This window comes from Lathamus discolor, chromosome Z, assembly GCF_037157495.1.
Source record: "Lathamus discolor isolate bLatDis1 chromosome Z, bLatDis1.hap1, whole genome shotgun sequence".
In the NCBI taxonomy this organism is placed as follows: Eukaryota; Metazoa; Chordata; class Aves; order Psittaciformes; family Psittacidae; genus Lathamus; species Lathamus discolor.
Window position 1 is genome coordinate 28,975,015 of NC_088909.1, and position 13,162 is coordinate 28,988,176.

The following is a 13,162-nucleotide window of genomic DNA, read 5'->3' on the forward strand; positions in this document are numbered from 1 at the left end:
TATGAAACAGTAATACTTCAAAGTCTGTGTAGCACTCCTGAACCTAGTGGTTTTGTGGTCTTTAATTAATTAATTTAATCAAATTAAGGAAGTAGGAGAATATATTTCAGTGGAATCCTGCTGAATCATTTCTTGATTATTTTTTTTTAATTAATAATCAGTGTATTAGAATGATATTGCACTATGTGGTGGTGGACAATGAAGAGAGAAGGGATTATCGTACACTATTATCTGCATATGCAGCAGTTATGTAGTAGTTAGATGTAAGCAAAAGATGTCCCTATATGTTTGCCTCTGGTTAAATATGAATCCTTAAATCTAAGGTAAAGACTGTTTATTTTGGTGAATGAAGGCTGTGCTAGGTTATACCATCCTAGTCTGACAAGGATGCTTGCAATAAAATGGATGGTGTTTTCTCTACCTTGAGAGTTGTTAAAGGAGGGTGGCTAAAGGAAGGGTTCAGATAGCGTAGCCTGTTTGGGAATCAAAGAGAAGGTTAAGGATCGTTGTGGTGACACAACTGGTAAATGTCTATGAGATGATGTTCATTTGATAATTTAAGCTCTTCATGAAGTCAAACGAGAATGTATTGATGACTTGATACTGAAGCTAGATAAGTTTGTGTTAAAACCATGATGCATACCAGAGGTGTATTTTTAACATTGAGGGCAGTGAATCATTGAAGCAAATCCCTATGTCTTTGGTGACTTCTCTCTCCCTGTATGTTTTGGTCAACATTAGACATAAATAGGCAGGTAAATAAATAAATAAGTAAGAAGATGCACTGACAGTGAGGCCCAGCTTTTGAATCTGAAATGAGATTTCCCATAAGAATGTTCTGTGCTTAGTAGTATGTAGGATGTCCTTCTGCCCTTAAGATATACAAATCTGAACAAACAAGTTTGTCAGTGATAACAGTGAAATAAAAAAGGCATAGCATGCATTATGTAATTTTTCTTGTCTTTTTTTTTTAGATTTATTGTCTAGAATAGACTTGGATGAACTAATGAAAAAAGATGAGCCACCACTCGAATTTCCTGATACTCTGGAAGGATTTGAGTACATTTTTAATGAAAGTAAGTCATATGATTTTTAAAGGTTATACTTAGAATAGTGTTGAGAGGTTATCAGAACTTTAATTATACCATACAAGTCCCTATCAGAATTTCACACTTTTCAGTTAAGAATAAAATTTCAAGCCTTAGTGGTAACACACTTGTAAATCTAGCTAAGTAATTATTTTTTTTAATTTCATAAATTGTCACAAAATTCCCTCCTTTCATACAATACTGTAGGTTTGTATTGTGCATACTTTCTGACTTCCTGTTTTCTGTTACAGCAGTGTTAATACAAAAAAATTCCGAAAATAATTTCAGTAGCATTAGCAGGCAAAATTAAAGGGTAGTCACTCATTTAAGAAACGTTTTATTTACTGATTCATTTTTATAGATACAAAAGAAGTTGTTAGGATAATGATTTATCCCAGCTATTTTATTAATATCAATAGAAAAACACCTGTTTATATTGATGGAAGAAAGAATGAACATTGTGATAGGCTGCCTCTTGCTCTTCTGATGTGGATCACGATTTTGCATCACAGCTAAGTGTTTGATGACTACGAGTACTTCCAGGTAGCTGAATCTGTATGTTAAATGAATTAGTAGTATTTATAATTTCCAGTGCATGCATTTTAAAATCCATGAGATTTTAAAATGAGAAATAAGCCTCTGAGCTAAAGTAGTACCAGACTCAAGCAAATGGCTCTTTCAAGATTGTTTGAAACCTGTAGGACAAATGGGGACGTTTACAGTTTTACTCCTTTGCAGTGCCTGCTCTATGAACAGAGGAACTTTAGTTTCTAAATCTGCCCATCTTACATCTTGACTTTTAAAGAAAAAAAGAGCTTTCCTTTAAATAATAGTCATTTATGCAACACTTAGCTTTTTAATACCCTGATGGCTTTCACAGGAAGGTACTTAGAGACTAAAAGTGTCATGAAAGTGATGCTCTTTCTTTGATGGGAGGGGTTCAGCTCTGTCACTTTTCAGCTCCTTATTTTTAGATCTGCACAATGTCTACTGTCTTCCTTACTGACTTCAGAGTTAATGGTTCGTATGTGGTTGATAAAAAGGGATGAAATTTTAATTTTGGAGAACAGTGTTTTAGAATGATGTTATTGAATATTCCATCACTGTCCTCACAGACTGAGTGATTTCCATAGAATGCAGCAGAACACATGCTGCTGGGCAGCAAAGCAAAAAGATCTCTGTTTTGCTTTTGTACATTTAATTAAAATGTTTGGTCCTGTAATCATGTCATAATCTTGCTTTTTTTTGTGATGGAAAAGTAAGGGAGATTTTTATCAGATTTAAAGAATCTGAAGTTCCTGAAAGCCAAAGAAAAATATTTACTGGGTATTTGCTCCACTTTACTTGTGGAGAGAGCTACTTCATGTTCTGGTGAATGGAATACTTGAAGAGTAAGTAGCTGAGAAGGAACAGCTGAAGATAAAGTTACGATGAAAATGTGAGAAGGGTATTTGGACCTGAGACAGGGATACAAAATTTGGGAGAGATGTTTCCCTGGTGTCTAGTACGTGAGGTAAGACAAGTCTGGAAAAAATGTCAAATAAAGAGATAAGCAGACTATTATAGATGTCAGATCTTAAATACTTTATTTAAAACATCAGGAGTCAAACCTTAAAGATCCTGAAAAGGTGTGAACTAAGTTAGTAATTTCTTACTATTCAAGAGGAAACATTTTGCTAAGAAGCCTGACTTTCATCATGCAGACATTTCAGCTTTCAAAGGAGATTCATACATATACCTCCCTGCTTTTAATGTTTCTTTGATTTAAATTGATTTGTGGTGCTTCGAGATCATAACTTGTGTTTTGTCTAATGAGTTGAAACATTACTGGTAAGATACCCATTTTCCTAAAACTACTTCCTGTTGGTTGCCATTTTTTTATTGCTGTTATTTTAACTCAGTCCATGTTAATATCTGTGGTTGGGTGTGATACTAAACTTTCACTATAAACAAGGCCAACTACAGAAAGTTACACTGGAATCTCAGAATAGCATGTGGGTTTGCTCTGATCATATCTCCTTTTATTCTAGTGTTGTAATCTTGATGTACTTTGAGTGTAAGAGCTCCTACCTGATTGCCCTGTGTCTAGGAGTTAAGATACTTACGCTAACTGTGCTTTTTTTTCAAATTAATTTAAAATGTTGTTAATCTTGAAAAAAAAAATGTTGCCTTTCCTTCCAGCCTCCAGCCCATGTTGTACTCGCATTTCCTTATAAATTGTTGGTTTTGAAGTGGGGGATTTATAGCTACAATTTGATCACCTAATTGACACCGCACATCAAGTATTAACTACTAATGTTTACATTTCACTGTTAATCCATAGCAGTTGAGACATAAATATTTCTTGCAGAGCATTTTGGTGTCCTCATGTAATTTCACTGTCATCACTTACGTTTAGCTTTATTTAGCAATATATACCATTCAAGGGGAATGCATTTTGTAGTTATGCTGCAGTTGTTTTTCTTCAAAAATACTGTAACCATAAATGAAAAGGAATTCATAATAGCCCAATTTTTATATGTAGACTTCTTTTAAATATGTCTTCTAATGAAGAAGTTACTGAAATGTAATGATTTTGTTTCTTTTCCAGAAGGGCAGTTAAGACACATAAAAACTGGGGAGCCATTTGTCTTTAATTATCGAGAAGATTTACATAGATGGAACCAAAAGCGCTATGAAGCTCTTGGAGAGGTATATGAATAGTGTGTGTGTATGCATGCAAATATATGTTGGAGTGCTGTGGGTTTTGTAGCATTACTCTGTAGAAGTGATACTTTTATGTATGTCAATAAAGATTTAGTGAGGCTGCAGTCATTTAACAAAAGGTATTTCAGGATTTATTGTGTGTTAATGCTCTAACAGTAATTTCCATTATTTGCTGTATAGCTTAAGATGCGATTTAGACTACAGTTTGACTTTAATGTATGTTCAAAATAGAATGTCATCTAGATTACACAAATTGGAGAATATTATACAGTGCAGTATTCTCACAGTGAAGCATTGGATACAAAACTGGCATTTTACCTTACAGCTGAAGATAGATGCATTGGCTAGTTTTCTCATGTTACGAAGTGATACCAGGACCACCTAGGTTAATTGACTAGAGATCTGAAGAATAATTTATTAAATATTTGTTGGTGTATTAGATTTTGGATGCTACTGGTACTTCGTAGGCTTTTTGTAGGGATGCTGTGGATGTAGTAGCTATAAAAGCAACGGATCTTAGTTTCTTTTCTATGTTAAAATGACTTTCATTTCAGTGCCATGTTTTCTGTAATACTTCAGGAGTGAGAACAGTGACTTCAGGAGAAAGGCAGCTGATCTCAGTGAATGCAAAGCAGTGTGTGCTGAATGCAGAACAGTGCTGTTCCTTGCATTGTCACAACCTCCCCTGCCCCACGGAAAGAACATTCTCTAGGTAGTAATGCTGCTGGATTTAGAGTGGCTTTTGGAGAAAGGGGATGCACAGTTCTGTCCACAAAATAGAGTCTTTCTATTAGAAAGAATTAGAAAGAGTTCTCTCCAGGTTTCTTGTAGCCCCTTTAGGCACTGGAAGCTGCTCTAAGGTCTCACAGAGCCTTCTCTTCTCCAGGCTGAACAAGCCCAGCTCACTCAGCCTGTCTCCAGAGCAGAGCTCCTCCAGCCCTCTCAGCATCTCTGTGGACTCCTCTGGACTTGCTTCAACCAGTCGATTTTGGAAGATAACTGCATATATCTCCTTTTCGTCCTTCTTTCCCCAGCTTTTATTGCCGTGCATGGCAGTATATGGCATGGAATATGATAAGTCAGTTGGGGTCAGCTGTCACGGCTGCACCCCTCCCAGCTTCTTGTGTCTCCCAGCTTCTTGTGACCCCCCCAGCCAGTGTAATTGTGTACTGAAAAGTAAATGGAAAACTACAGGGCCTGAAATGACAGCCAGTCCTGCACTATTGCAAAGTAAACAGTGTAAAGCATCTTGGTTGAGTTTCTTGAATTGATAAATAAGTACATAGTAAATTTATCACAAAATGATTTCATATGGTTTCTCATGCTGCCAAGAATGCCTTTGTTAAGCTGAAGAAGTATCTAATTACATGGCCTGTTCTCAGAGTAGCAAGATAGGCTCTGGGAGCTTCCGCAGGCACAGAACATGTGGGGTCCAGAAGGGAGCGCACAGCAGAGGTCTCTGCCCATCTGGATCAGCACTAATAGTACGCCATCAGTGCTTAACCTCTGCTGGGCAGTGCTCTGGTGCTGTATCCTCGCTCATCCCTTCTGTTTCATGCAGGGCTTTCTGCTATGCTGGAGCTGCCCAGCTGTTCAGCACTGCTTTGTCCTGCCAGATCTTTCTTACCAGAGACTCCAGAACTTTCATTTTTATCTCCTCCTCCTCGTTCCTGCGAGAACTGTGGCAGGGAGGAAGCAATGGGGGCTGCTGCTGCTGCTTCTCACACCCTTTCATCTCAACTGTATTTTTTCCAAAAAATGTGCCATTGCCCAATCTTTGCATTGTCTAAGTTACTTGATACACACTTCTCTCAACAGAAAACAGATTAGCACTTATTCTGGGGTCTGTGTGTGCAGACCCTTGTATGTGCCTGTATTTTTCAAATATCCCCATTTTCCAGATAAATGAATTGGATGAGACAGAACTACAAAGAATAGTGTATCTCCATGTAGATTCTTGTGTCACCGCACCTTCTTGTACATGTTTGGCAACATCATCAAATTCCTTATTCTGAACGTCTGAATAGCGAGTGCCACAGCTTCAACTCGTAATGGTATGAATGATTTTCTGTGATTTTTGGTTAACAAGGAGGTGGGTGTGTTCATGGAGTGGGTGCCTTACATCTGTACTGTTTCTTGTGCATTTTGCCTTAATTATAGCAATTCTCCAGGTTTGAGTGATCTTTGAAAATGCACACTGTTTATATTGGTATGTAAAAGACAGAAAAGGTTTGAGGTCAGGAATCTGACAGAGTGAATTGTTCTAAGTTATTTGGTTTGTATTTTTACAGAAAAAAGAAACTCACATGTGTTTCACTCTGTTGTCTGCTAGGTACTCAGTACTACACAGTTCCTTCAATATGCCACAAGTTTATAAATGCTCCATTGTTTTTGGTGCTGTGAGTGGTTATATAGTTATCTGAGAATGCAGGGGACATTGGCCAGCAAGACCCTTGGCATTTCTTCACATAGATAGAACCTTCTTTTGTGCCATAGATTGGTGAATCACTGATGTAGATGTTGAAAAGTACAGAAGCAGTATATTACCCTCTGATTTGCCATTTTGTAGTCCGGTGTAACATGTTTAGCAAATGTGGTAGCTTAAGAAGCAGCAGCTCATATAATTCATAAGGCAGTATAGTAAAATCTGGCCTTCAGCCTTTGCTCTGAAACATCATCCTTTCGCTTTAGGAGTTCCCTAATACATATTTGTGGCTGAACATTTATGTAGCTGGACATACACTGAGATGATGAGGTAGCTAGACTTGGGTCATCAGACAAAAGTGATTTAGGTGTTCAATGCTTCTATTGTTAGTTCAGTCATTTTGTGCTGGTTTTCTAATGTTTAAAAGATATACCCATCCTGCTGAAGGCGGCTTCTTTTTTTTTTTTTCCTTTACTGTATGTATATATTCTGGGCTTCTTTTATTGGGTTTTACTAATTTTAAGAAGTGAGTGTACTTCCTGGCCTAATGTCACAGCATTGTTCTCTCTTTTTCAGATCATTAATAAATTTCTGCTCAGTAATTTTTTGCTGTTAAAAGTCATGAATGCACTATCTGTGATGTTCTGCCATTACTCTGGCTGTATGGAAATTGATTCTTCACAAATTACAATGGTTCGTCAACGTCTCCACTGCTTATATCTCTTTATTTTTCATTCATTGATCTGTTATTTCAGGCACACAATTTGTTCTGCCGCCTCTTGATATGTGCTCCTAATAGACAATTTAGTGAACTGTTCATAATTTTGTGATTCTGGTTCAGTCATTGCTTTTGCGGCATTGAATTTTGTGGAGAGCCTCTCCATTTGCTTTTTAAAAATTAAAATGGCAACAGAAGTGCACAGAACATGGTGTTGCAGCTGCTTCTAACTGCTGATTAATCCATGTGGCAAGTTTGAAGTACGATTGAGAACAATTTTGTGACAACAGTTCAGTCGTTGCAGACGTACCATTCAGTTCAAGGTTGAATTTTTATTTATTTTTTTTTTTCTTGCTAGATGTTATGGAGATATGGATTCTAGGTTAAACTTCAGATTAGACTCAGATTGTGTACATCTCCATGCCTTTTAAATAGACGTTTGTTTATCGTTTGTGCCGCACTTTCAGTTGATATTGTCACTACTGAAATTGCCAACGGTCAGCTTCAGCCTCTGGTTCATCATGACTTTGAAATTAGCTGCAAATTATAAAGAAATTACAACTAAAATCTGTTGCTGGGATTTGACCTTGCATTTTGCCAGTCATTGTTGTGTTGATAATGAGATTTCATGTGAAAAATATTCACATTCTCCTTCTACAGTTGTCAGTAACCAGAATATCCCTAGCATCAGTTACTGTCTGGCCCTCTCCTTGCCTCTTACAGCTCTAGCACTGGCTAATAATGATTTAGTGATTGCTTGGAGGCCATTTGATATTTAAAGATATTTTTGTGAGTGCCATCACTAATGAAGATATTTTTACCTATACTAACAATTTGATTGACTACTTGTGACTTTACCTAAGTCAAATAAGATTCATAAATATGTAGATGATAATGTGGACTGTGATATAAATGCCTCTACAGTGGTCCTGTTCAAGGACTAGTGTATGCCATCCCTTGTCCTTGCAGGCTGTCTGACTTGCAGCAGCTAGCAGAACAGCTGTGGTTATTTTTTGCACTTACCACACCATAGCACAAGAAATACCTTATATTTATGTAGGATAGGTACAGAATGAAAGAAATAGAACACCTAAGTTAGAAATTCCATACATGTTTCATTTATTATAAGATAGAGTTAATTTTATGTCCTCAAACAAGTTTCTCCCACTAAATAAACTGCTTTAAAGTATGTGCACAATGTTGGGTCCAGCTTGTAAGAAAGTAGATTAACCACCAAGGTTAATATTTCGGGGGGAGGGAAGGGAGTTGGGGGGGAAATAAGTATGTAGAATTATGACAATGACAACCCATAATTAAGATTGCTAAGTAGTAAAATGGGATATTTTTTGTTCCAGATCTCGTTTAAGTTAAAGAACAGCTTGGTCTCGACATAATTTAAAAACTAAGCGTTCACCTGCTACTAATTTCCTCCTTGGTTGCAAAGAGCATTATTTGTTTGGATGACTGAGAGAAAGAAGCTATTTACATAGCACAAATGAAAGCATAGAGCAGCAGAAGAGGACATGTAAGTTAATGAAGAAGGAAGCATTAAGTAGTCTGCATTTGAAAAGATAGCTTCTTACATGAATAACCCAAAATCTGATGATAGGCTGCACGTGCACCTGATAGTACTTAAGGTCCAATCTTGCAGCCGAAGCTCATGTGAATAAACTCAATAGGTCTGATCTTGTGAATAAGGGCTGCAGGATCAAGTTCCAAATAAAATTTGCAGATGATTAGTAGAAATCCTTACACTTTAGTTTCAGTTTCTTTGCACAGACAGTTTTCAGTTAAGCATTCCAGATTTTCTCTGGCTAGCGAGACTTAGTTGTAATAAACTATGTGCTGCACACCATGGATTAAGCAGAATTATGTACCTTGACTTTATTTTGTATTTGCTGTTAATTATTTAGGGATTGGAAAAAAAATATCTTACTGAGATTGGTAGTGATGTGGTATATAGGCAGGTTCATGGACATTCACTTTCATGGGATGCTTACTTGGCTGGGGCTATTGAAGAGGGTGTTCTGTTCAAAGAAATTAGGTGCCAAATACTTAACAGGTACCTGCTGAATGTGTATGAAATCAATTTTTTCAATGTCTTCTATTACAGTCAAGTAAGTGTAAACTTTAATGGGGATAGTAAAAATCCTTACTGAGAACCTTATGAATGCTTCCTAAATTTATGTCCTCTTTCAAAGGTAGAGTGAAAACATCTAGATTAAATATTTCCCCCATTGTTATTTTGGAAGTGGTTAAATACCATTTTGGGTGGTCTCCTTTGAAAGCAATTGGGTAGTGCTATTTATGGGCAAGTTATGCCCCATCTGCTAATGAATGTTGCGGAAGATTTTTCTTTAGCAAAATTTTACAGTGGAGGAAGTGTCACAAAACTATTTGGAGTTGTATTTTTTGGACAAAAATAGCTGAGGAGGAGGAGATTGGGCAGTGTCTTTAAAATAAATTAAAGTGTGATCTCATTTCTTATTAGACAGAGAAGAACCCACGTGCAGTAGAGACTTTTGAATGTACCAGTTGGAGGAAGAGCTTAAATGACACCTGTCACATTTTGAACACCAATGTCAAATATAAATGCAGCTCTTTAGGAATCAATGCCTTATTGGCTACAAGTTTTTTGTAATACTAATTTGATTATTTTCAATTCGAGATAGGTACTTGTGAAATGGAAAAATGACATGAAAGACTAAGGAAACTAAGTAAAGCACCTGCAAATGGGGCAGAATATTGGATTTCTTCTCATAGTAGTTCCTAAACCATAAGTAATACAAATCGATAACGTTCCAGTCATTTTACTTCACTCATTTTTGAACCAATGCTTTTTATAGGAAAAAGCAAATTCTAGTAGGGGCAGCAGAAAAAAAATCTAAATCATGCATGTGTGCTGTCTTCAGAATTTTAGAAAGATTTCAGCTTTTAGCAATCTGTTTATCTTTTCTTTTTAGTGAGTGAAGCGGATGGACAGACAGCAAGGAGTGAAGACTACTTAATAGTACCTAAGGAAATTTAAATATGAATCTTTGTTGCATGCAATATATTCATTTGCATATGCTAAATCCGCTTTCAAAATCTGCTGTTTGTGAAGACTTTTTACTGGAATGATTATGTCAGATGTGCTTCAGTGAACTCTTCTAGTTTGTAGGCAGCAATTGGCAGTAGGTTGGTTCATCACTGTAACATGACAGTACTCGAAAGGTTCAGAGATAGTTTCATAATTATTGTTAGCATGATTCTTGAAAGAAATGATGAGCATCTCATAAACCCAGATGGGAATTTGTTACATTGTTGATAAATGTGTTGATAAATGTGTTTTACATTTTTAAATTGATAAACAGTGAAAAGCAGAGAAGATACAATAAGGCAGATGGTTGTTTATAAAGCACTTGCAAGTTGCTGCAATTCAAAGAATGGTACTAATTGTTAAAAAGAAGACAAAAATTGGAGTAGGGGGAGTGTTTCAATGAGTTAATCATGAGCTTTTTAAAAATAAAACCTTCAGCAGCTTTAGTTCAATTAGAACCATTCTTGCCATCCTGGGTTTATATGCAAAAGTTTAAACTCTCAGTTCTTAATAAACTTTTGTACCAACCATTTTCATGTAGCCGAGATTAAAAATACGATTAATCCACCTTTATCTAAATACATCCATTCCTTTCTTTTTCCTTTCTAGAAAAAAAAAAACAAACCAAAAAACAAAAAACAAAAGAAGATTCACTGCACAGCAGAATAAAATTGAATTATCATTATTAATCATTCCCTCTTAGATGGAATGATTGATTTGGATTGAAATCCAAAATCAGAGAGTTCTTAGCAAGGAAGTAAGATGGGATATAGCTGGCTTATTTTTTGTTAGAGTGGTGAAAAAAAATGTTTTTTTTTGTCAACGAGGTAACTACAAAAACATATATTTAAGTAGTGCTTAGGCAGAACACAGATCAGCGTATGTGATGAAACAAGTTGGTTCACCTCTGTCTCGTGAACGTTCAGTTCTTGTTTCCATCAGTGATAATAGAAGTTTCTATGAAAGGCAAAGTATTTTGCTACTGTTTCTGCAGGAATTTTTGAAAACTGGAGTTATGTAGATTACTGCCTTCATCAAGCAGCTCTTTTAAAATATGTTTATTTCACCTCCGTTGCAGAACTCTGGAAGAGTTACTTCTCTGACAGGATTTTCAGCTTTCCTAAGATAAAGAATTTAACACTTTCTGTGTTTTCAATGAGAGACTTATCTCTTTCAATTTTCTGGGAATACTTTTATTGAAATTTAGCAGAATAGTGATATTTTTTAATAAAGTTGTATCAGCTGTGTCAGTCCTTAATAGGAATAATTTGGAAGGAAAAAAATTCAATTATAAATCAATAGAGCGTTGTATTTCTCTATGTGCAAACAACCTAAAATTACTTTAAGATGCTCCAGCTGCTCAATTCATTAACTCAATCACAACTGAATTTTGGTATCTGTTATCTTGTGTTGATTGCTGCAGCAGAAATACCCAGTTAGTGAGCCTGAAGCTGATAGATGCAGTTACGACTATTAAGAAATATCAGTTCAATAGGTTAGTTACCTAGGATTTTGAGAGGCTTAGTACATAGTTATTTATCCTAACTCATGTGTTGTCCTGTCTGTAATGATTCAGGGAAGCATCGTGCTCCTCCACAAATAGTGTCAATTCCTTCTCACATTCACGGTTTCCAGATTTGCTTCCTGTGGTTTTTGGTTGGTTGCACCTCTTGTCACTTCCCAGTATATCTGTTAAATCTTTGAATTATTCGCTTGAGTGATACCCTAAGTATGTTGTTGGTGATAAGATAATGTCCTGGGTTTGGCAGTAGCAGTCAGTTTTTCTCCTTCTTAGTAGCTGGTGCAGTGCTGTGGCTTTGACTTTCAGCCTGGGAACAGAGCTGATAACACCAATGTTTTTAGTTGTTGCTGAGTAATGTTTATTCTGGCTAAGGACTTTGTGAGTCTTATGCTCTGCCAGGGACGGGGGGAGGCCGGGAGGAAGCAGAGACAGGACACCTGACCCAAGCTAGCCCAAGAGGTATTCCATACCACAGCACGTCATGCCCAGGGAGGTAACTGGGAATTACCCGGAAAGGTACGGGCTCTCTTCGGGGGGGTTGAACTAGTTCAGCGGGTGGTGTTGTATTCCCTTCCCTTGTTATTTTCTCTTATCATTAGTATCATTGGTGGTAGCAGTAGTGATTTGTGTTATACCTTAGTTACTGGGCTGTTCTTACCTGAACCTGTGGGAGTTACATTCTATTTTCGTCCCCATCCCTCCAGGGTGGAGGGGGAAGGAAAGAAAGAGGGAGAAAGGCAGGGGGGGAGGGAGTGATTGAATGAGCTGTGTGGCTTGGTTTAAACCATGACAGTTCTTTTTGGCACCCAACGTGGGGCACAAAGAGTTGAGATAACAACAGATCTGACTGGAGTGTGTCTAATCGTATCTGTGATAAGCATTCATTGTTGTAGATTTATAGTCACTCGTCACAATGCTGATTTATTGGCTCTCAAAGTTGTTACTCTTGATCTCACAGTCTCAGTATACCATACCTTACTTAGAGCCGGTATTTGCTGTGGTAGTGTTTATCGGCTGGGGGCCTTGGGCTAAGGTTCTTGTCTCATTGTACTTTATGGTAATGACTTGTAATACAATAGAATCATTGATCATGAAATTGATCTGGCTTATGTTCCCAGTGTGGTCACCACCTTTATACTTTGGGAGATATATAATAAAAGTGCTTAGCAATTACACATCTTTTTTCTCCTTCTCGGGTGGTCAACCTGTGAAGGAGACATTCTTTTATCCTCCCAGCCCCCCTCCCAGATCATTTACAGCATCATTTGAGAGTTTTGAAGTTTTTTAATGGCCTTTTAATACTGTTGAGACCTGTTTGCTGGTTGTGATGGGGATCACTATGTTGGCACGCATACAGAGTGTGTTTTGCCCAGGACCATTTCGTCTGATTTCAGGAGTTAAGCAGAGTCAGTTCGGACCTTGTCCGGGGTTAAACGACGATATAGGAGGACCAAGAGATTTTCCCCGAGGCTGGACAGCCATGAGTGGCAGGGTGTGTGGGATAGTATGGGCAAGTGTCTAGGCCAGTGGACCCCTCCAGTACTTTGGAATGTCACCACCGAACAAGTGCAAAATCTGGAAAAATTAGTAAAACACTTAAATGAAGTGTGGTGTCAGTCTGGCC

The 13,162-nt window shown here is 37.2% G+C and overlaps 1 protein-coding gene across 5 annotated transcripts in view; it reads left to right on the forward strand.

The window, feature by feature from the left end:
* Nucleotides 1-13,162, forward strand: part of ARB2A (ARB2 cotranscriptional regulator A) — a 298,119-nt gene that overhangs the window by 23,551 nt on the left and 261,406 nt on the right. For 3 of the 5 annotated variants that reach the window (XM_065662654.1, XM_065662653.1, XM_065662655.1), the window contains 2 exons: nucleotides 975-1,076; nucleotides 3,679-3,779. In XM_065662654.1, coding sequence (XP_065518726.1) covers nucleotides 975-1,076; nucleotides 3,679-3,779 — 203 coding nt within the window. Of the gene's footprint in view, nucleotides 1-974; nucleotides 1,077-3,678; nucleotides 3,780-5,695; nucleotides 5,849-13,162 lie in introns of those variants that run through there. The other 2 variants (XM_065662658.1, XM_065662657.1) reach the window with 2 other exon arrangements.